The sequence below is a fragment of the Hemibagrus wyckioides genome, linkage group LG06, assembly GCF_019097595.1.
Source record: "Hemibagrus wyckioides isolate EC202008001 linkage group LG06, SWU_Hwy_1.0, whole genome shotgun sequence".
Classification (NCBI taxonomy): Eukaryota; Metazoa; Chordata; class Actinopteri; order Siluriformes; family Bagridae; genus Hemibagrus; species Hemibagrus wyckioides.
In genome coordinates this window covers 31,863,629-31,870,729 of record NC_080715.1, presented here as the reverse complement: position 1 = coordinate 31,870,729, position 7,101 = coordinate 31,863,629, and the positions used below count along the sequence as shown (strand labels likewise).

The following is a 7,101-nucleotide window of genomic DNA, read 5'->3' as shown; positions in this document are numbered from 1 at the left end:
AACATATTTACAGTTCTATTTACACAATTGCTGAGTTACATTAAAGGTTTGCAGCATTTCTACATGAGCTTCACAGTACACTGAATTGCAAGCTCATCAAACGAAGCCAAACTTCACGCCCAGCGCCACGAGCAACAGAATGCAGACAAGAGGCAAAATATTCCTGAATTCTCAGATGCGCCTTGCGTCTAGCAGTAAACAGATAGCAACAATGAACAGTCTAAACCTGATGTGTGTAAAAATACACTGTTGAGTGGTTTTAGCTTGGTGTCATGAGATCTTTTCAGCTGGCTGAGGTCAGGTTGGTTTTAGCAATGTGGAAAGAATGAAGTTAATAATAACAACCTTAAAATGTCTTATGTAAAGAAAGTAGATTAAGATACTTCACACACCAAGTCCTTTTGTTGATTTGTGTACTCATATTGCCTCTCGCACTCATGCACTCTCAGTCAGAATCACTGCTGCTACTGGAGGAGTCGGTGCTCATGGCTTCCACATCGTCCTCGTTCTCCTTATTGTGTCCTGGCAACTCCAAGCCGAGGTCGTTACCGTGGTGAGGTGGTGGAGGCATTGCCATGGCAACATCTGCTGCCTGCCATGGGTACTGTGGGGCCAGCACGTCTTGGGAGGGAGAAAGAGGAAAAATTAATAGATATTCATGTGAACAATCATCAACAAAGCTGAGAGGAGGCAAATCAACAAGCAGGGAATGTAAATGAGTGTCGTATAATACAATCTTAGTTCATCAGAGGACCGAAATAAATGCTGAAGGTTTGTACTTGCTTTACTATAATTTCAATATTCATGGATCCGACTGTATTCATCTGACCTGGTTCTCACCTAGGGGCTGTAAAATGGTTGTGAAGGGAGGGGGGTTTGGTTCACAGGAAAACTTGTTTTGAAAGAGTGCATAACACACACACCTAATGGCACCACCTACATAATATAATTAATTAACTCATTTTTGGAAGTCACCTGGGCTTAGCAATTTGTGGTTTATAATCATCATAGCTGGACTGCTGGTTTGACATGAAGCAATTTCATGTCAAGAACAAGCACAAGTATAGAACCAGATTCATAGCTAAAGACCACCATGCATCTTCTGTCCAAGCCCAACCAGGGGCGGACTGGCCATTGGGAGCATTGGGACATTTCCCGGTGGCCTGACGGTTGAGTGAAAATGACATCACCACAAGACCCAATGTCAGCGAAGCACTGCCTAATTTCCAGTGGCAGGTAATAGGTGTGCTCAACTTGAAGCGGCGCTGTGCAGACCGATTGGTATATGAGTTCAAAGTACCGCAAGAGTGACTTAAGAGTGTGCAAGTACAAGTCTCGTTTAGTCTAACGCAGTACATGTAGCATGTTTTTTTTTTAAATAATAAATAAAAAGAATAAAAAGTAGATGGAATAGAGAGTGCTAGTATTAGTGGGTCAAGATTTCTATTTAACAAATAAAAGAAATCACAGAAGTAGAAAAGAGTGTGTAAGTGTTAGAGGGTTAAGATATTTTTTATAATAAATAAAAATTAATTATTTGCACACACGTATCTACAGTATGCCTAAATGCAAGTTAATGGTGTTCACAAAATATATATTTTTTAAAAATATATAGAAGTTTTAAAAGCGCATGTTACAACATCTTAGAAAATTACAAACTAGCACACTGTTTTAGAGATGGGGATAGAGTATTTTCTAGTGCCAAATTTCTCTCTCTTTTTTTTTTTTTTTTTAAGCAAGCAAAACTGAACATGCAGGCTATATTCTTAGAGAAATATGTGCTTTTATGATTTATAAAATCAGTAGTAGGACTGTAATATACAATTAATGTGTGTATATATTATTGAATGTGTTTATTTCATATTGCAGAGCAACTGGATGTGCAGAGAGAGAGAGAGATTGAGATTCAGGGAAAGATGAAAAAAAAAAGTGAAAGCCTTGATAATCCATTGATTATTTTGCCCGTCCTCATTCCAAGGATTTTGATTTATTTACTAGTACTAATTACTTACTGTTTGCTCTTACTGGTCTGTTCTTATGCCATTGAGTGAACATTGTTATCTGTTACACTGTCGTAGCTTTTGTTAAGTTTGTGTTTCTGATACTTTTGATATACTGTACTTGATCATTGGAAATACATAAAATATATATTTCAACATTTGAATGTGTATCTGTGTAAAAGTGTAAGCCAATTTTATATTTGTCTGTGGTGTGTACTATAGATGGTGTATTCATAGTGAGTTTTTGAGGGTTCATTTAGGCCTTTTTATTCATTTATAATTGGTCTGGTAGTCTATCTGTTACATCACGTAATAGGATTACAGGCCTACAAGATTAGCAGTCTGGTGGATTACGAGTCAAATTCCCGACCTGAATTATTGTCCCAGTCCGCCACCGAGCCCAACCATCCCACTAAGGAAGTTGTAATGAAGTTATTTTATATTTTATTAAATCTTTATCCATCTGGGGGTGGGTCACACAAAATGTTTTCAAGGTTGCTGCAAAGACAGCGTATTTATTATACAGAGCTAAGTACTAAACTTGACTATTTTTTTTTACTCTACTCCTCAGGCCACAGGTCTTATTAACAACAGTTATTAGTCACCAACCTTTAATGATTTATACTCAGATCAAGTCTAATGATTATATGAAAACAGCCTGGAATTATGTTATTGATATGTGCCATATGTTGTTCACATGCCCAACCTTGTATTGGCTCAATTACCTCAATCACTGAATGAAACTTAGTGCTGATGTTTGCCTCTGCTAGGGCAGAATTTTGTGTTCCCAAGTACTGGAGTTAGTTTAATTCAAAACAGAAATCTTTATTAGCTTTATTAATTCCGTTTGTATAGCGCTTTTAACCATGGACATTATTGCACAGCATCTTTAGGGGAAATGATGCATTTAAATTTGTCCCTAATTTATTGGAAAACTAACAACGGCTCAGTGGCTCAAAGATTCAATGTCTTACGTTAAACTGGAAAAAAAATGATACACTCAATGAGATGTAAATCTATTAAATTTTTATCTGCTTAATTCCATTCATTCATTCATTCATTCATTCATTCATTCATTCGTTCGTTCGTTCATTCATTCATTCTTGATTGGGGAAGACGTCAGGAATCAAAGGGTTTTACTTATACTTTTGTTAGTCTGGGTTTATTAAATCTATAAACATGTTCATTACATCACCATCTTCAACACATTTATAAAAAAAAAAAAAAAAAAAAAAAAAAAAAGACTACCATGCTACGACTGGCATTATGCTGAACCTAACAATTCAAAAAGGCCTATCAGATTGGTGTGTCCATAGCACAAATCACACAAACCTGGTAATCTTCCAGCAGCCAGTGCATCTCCAGGCAGGTGTCCGTTCACACCATTGGTGGGCAGGTTGCACATGTGACCCAGCATTCCACTGCGCATCTCAAGGTCAGTGGGATATGGCCTCCGGGGGTCACCTGACACACAAAGACACGTGAAGAACATTAAAAATGCACATTCATATGAATCACAGCCAGTTGTGATCTGTCCAAAAGACGCTCTCTGCCCGCACACAATGCGTAAATGTATTTTTCATCTGTAGTGTGGTTAAAATTTTTTTTTTTTTTAAATCTGAGAAACAAAGCTCAGTACATTATTTATAAATGAAACAAAAGAAGAGTGAGAAATGAAAAGGTAGAGATAACATACCTGGGACCCAGTTCAGAGGAGCACACACTGCATTACTGGCACTGATCCTGTGGGCATACTTTATAATTTCCTCGGAAGAGATGCTGCCTAATAGAGAAACATTACATGGACAATGAGCACTCACTACATCAAGGGAGTAACTGGGTAATGCTACTCAATTTTTCTAAGACAAGTGAGGAATCAATTATGGTAGAAAAGATTTAATTATGATACTGTGTCAAATGTTTAAGTACATTAGATATCTTATTATTAATGAAATAGCTTTAGAGTATTAAATTCAGATGAATCATGTATATTTTCTTTCAGATGAAAGAAAATATACACTATTCATCTGAGTAAAAAAAAATTCGAACATAGGGGTGTGTTTTCTTCGAAATCACTTCGAAAATGACATAGTATTGACTGGTGCATTTTGTAAATCACATTAACTGAATTAAATGTGAAAATCGCCCAGCACTAATGTTTGGTATGAGGGATGTAGATGCAGGAGTCAGTAAAAGGCTATTGTGATCAAAAATCTTGAGTTAAAACAATAACACAGTCAGTGTATTTGGTTTGAAAGCTGCTCTGGCCTGAAAAAAAAGGTAAAATTACCTTTTCTGGCTTTCTCGATGGATTTGAGTTTCTCTTTGGCCTGGTAAACAGCAGTAGCCTATAGGGTAAAAAAGAGAAAGAAACAGAGAGACAATGAAAGGTTTCAAGGTTAAGGAGATGCAATCTTTTCACTTAAAAAAAGAAAAAGAAAAAAAGCCATCACCAAGGTTCTTTCTACCATTTAATAGACCAGACATTATGGCTGACCAAATTCATGTACCATCCTGCTTGGAGGAGGAAACAAAAAATGGATTTGTGTGTGTGTACAGATGGTTGGAGAGATATTAGAAAAGAGAGTCACTGATTGAGCCCAGGGAAGAGAGAAAAAAAAAGTTATCCAGTGTGCTTTCTAGGCTATACAGTGAGTGAAAGTACGTGTCTGTCTGCCTGTCCGTCTCACCCCCATATATATATATATATATATATATATATATATATATACACACACATATGAGATATATATATATATATATATATATATATATATATATATCATATCACATCATATCTATATATATGGATGGATGGAGAGAGACAGAGAGATACATGCTATTGATGATATCACTCAATAGATCATATGCCTATTAATAAAGTAATGTGATGGTTCAGGTGCCAAGTCAATATTCATATTCAAACAGTGTATAATTGAACACACTTCTATACTATACCAGAGCTGGGTTGTGTTTAAGGATAAGAGCAGAACAAATAACTTTCTGTTGACTCTTTCACTCCCCCATCACTATTTCTCTAAATTCAACCTTTTCTGATAAACATCTCTGTTTCACTCATGGCTTCTACACTGTAACAGTATCTAGACTACTAGTCCCATACATTACTGTTCTCCCACAACAGAACATTACGAACTCCTAAGAATTAAGGACAGTTAAGAACTCCTCACTCCTATATATTCTGACATGTCACTGCTCCTAATTTCCATAAACAATCTCACCAGGATGTGCTCGGCCTCCTTGAGCTGCTTCTGCAGTAGCTGGATGTCTCCGTCCCTCTTCTCTACTTCTTTCTCCAACTTCTGCATCTCCTCGTGGGTCCGGCCCTGCCTCAAGGCCATTCGCATCAGCTCCTGGAACTCTTTGTCCCTCTGTACAAGCAGCTCCAGCACCTGCTCACAGAAATAAATTCAACACTATGATTCTGGACTGGTCCTGACTGGGGGTATCTACCCTATTTGTAAACATGTGTGTCTGTGTGTGTGTGTAGGCACTCACACAAGTGTGTATATGAATGTTTCTGAGTAGCAGTTTACCTGAGTATCCTCTCCAGGCTGGGGAAGTTTCTGGCTTCGAGACAATGCAAGCATCTCTATAAGTTCTCTGGAGACACATAGCAAAAAGAGAAGCAAAAAAGAATCTCACTCGTCAAGATGAAGACAGAATCCTTTCATAACCTTTCACTGGCCAAGTGTGCATCAGATTTCAACACCAGATAATGCTAAGCTTATATTCTGACGTCAATTTATACAATATTTATAATATGTAGGAGAAGTGCTAGCAATGTCAATATCAGTTTCCTACCAGCTCGCCACAAACCGCGCTCTGATTGGTTCGTCACTGCAGACGAGCCAATCAGCGGCGGGGAGCACGAACCACAAACCAATCCAGGTCTGTGTCGGAACACGGGTAAAGCTATACGTTAGCACAGCTAGCCAACTGATCCAAAGTTTTCTTCGTTAGATGTAATCAGTTGAACCGAACACTGAGGAAAAGTTAAAGACTGCAATACTACCAATTATCAAAAACAGAAATCAGCGATAAAACCAACCTGGATAACACCTCGATATCATTCAGAGCAGACAGTAGCCTTTCTTTAGTAGATTTGTCTGCCGCCATGTTGCGTTTCCTTTTTTCTTCTGTAATATCTTCTGAAGGTTGGCAGAAGCGTTTACGGTGCAGTAGCACCACCTAGGGAAATGGAGACATCACATTATATTATACTCGCACCGTACATTTCATAGGAAATCCTGTACACCTGCACATTTACGCAGATGTCTAATCAGCCAATCACGTGGCAGCAGCAGAATTTATACAGTCGTGCACACAGAGGGCAAGAGCTTCAATTAATGTTCACACCAAAACATGGGAGAGAAAGTGTGATTTCAGTGGCATGGTTGTTGGTGCAAGATGGGATGTTCTGAGTATTTCATGACCTGCTGGTCTCCTGGGATTTTAACGAAGTACAGTCTCTAGAGTTTACACAATGTGTTGTGAAAAAAATAGATAAATAAAAATTTGGTTGACATTTCTGTTGGTGGTCAGAGAAAAGTTCAGATTGGTCCGAGCCTACAGGAGGCATGTAGAAAATATTTTTGCTAAACCCCTTAAATTAAATCTACTCTTCATTCAGATCTTCAATTCACATCCATTGTGGTGGTGTACAGAGGCAAAATAACTAAAACTTTGTTACTATGCAAAGTCAATTTTATTGTGGCAGTTGTATATGCTGTTCTATTATCAAAAAAGCTTTAGTTGTTTTGTCTGTATTATCTTTTGTTATCATAGTTATTGTGGAGAAGTGAGAATTGTTTGCCCAGCAGCAGGTTAATACCCCTCTCCTTTCCTATCGTTCTGCTCAACAGCAACTAAACATAGGTACTCTACACACAGAAACCCAGCAGTGTCCTGACTCATCTTAACAGTCTTTTGCTCAAATAAAAATTATTTATTTGCTTATTCCCAAAAATTTCAAATGTTTGATGAGTCCATTTCTAATATGCCATTGGATTAGAACACTAGTGTACTGCAAGTAAGGGTTAAAAAGCCCAGTAGCCTGGTCAGGGCACTGCTTTTTGCAGAC

At 37.8% G+C, this 7,101-nt stretch overlaps 1 protein-coding gene across 1 annotated transcript; it reads right to left on the bottom strand.

Annotated features, from left to right (window-relative positions):
- Window positions 1-306: 306 nt before the first annotated feature.
- Window positions 307-6,163, bottom strand: med4 (mediator complex subunit 4). The gene is made up of 7 exons (XM_058391031.1): window positions 6,070-6,163; window positions 5,555-5,621; window positions 5,240-5,410; window positions 4,291-4,348; window positions 3,697-3,783; window positions 3,333-3,464; window positions 307-621 (listed from the first exon to the last, which is right to left on the bottom strand). Exons 1-7 carry the CDS (start codon window positions 6,135-6,137, stop codon window positions 446-448), a joined length of 759 nt encoding a protein of 252 aa, XP_058247014.1. The 5' UTR covers window positions 6,138-6,163; the 3' UTR covers window positions 307-445.
- Between the last annotated feature and the right edge of the window lie 938 nt (window positions 6,164-7,101).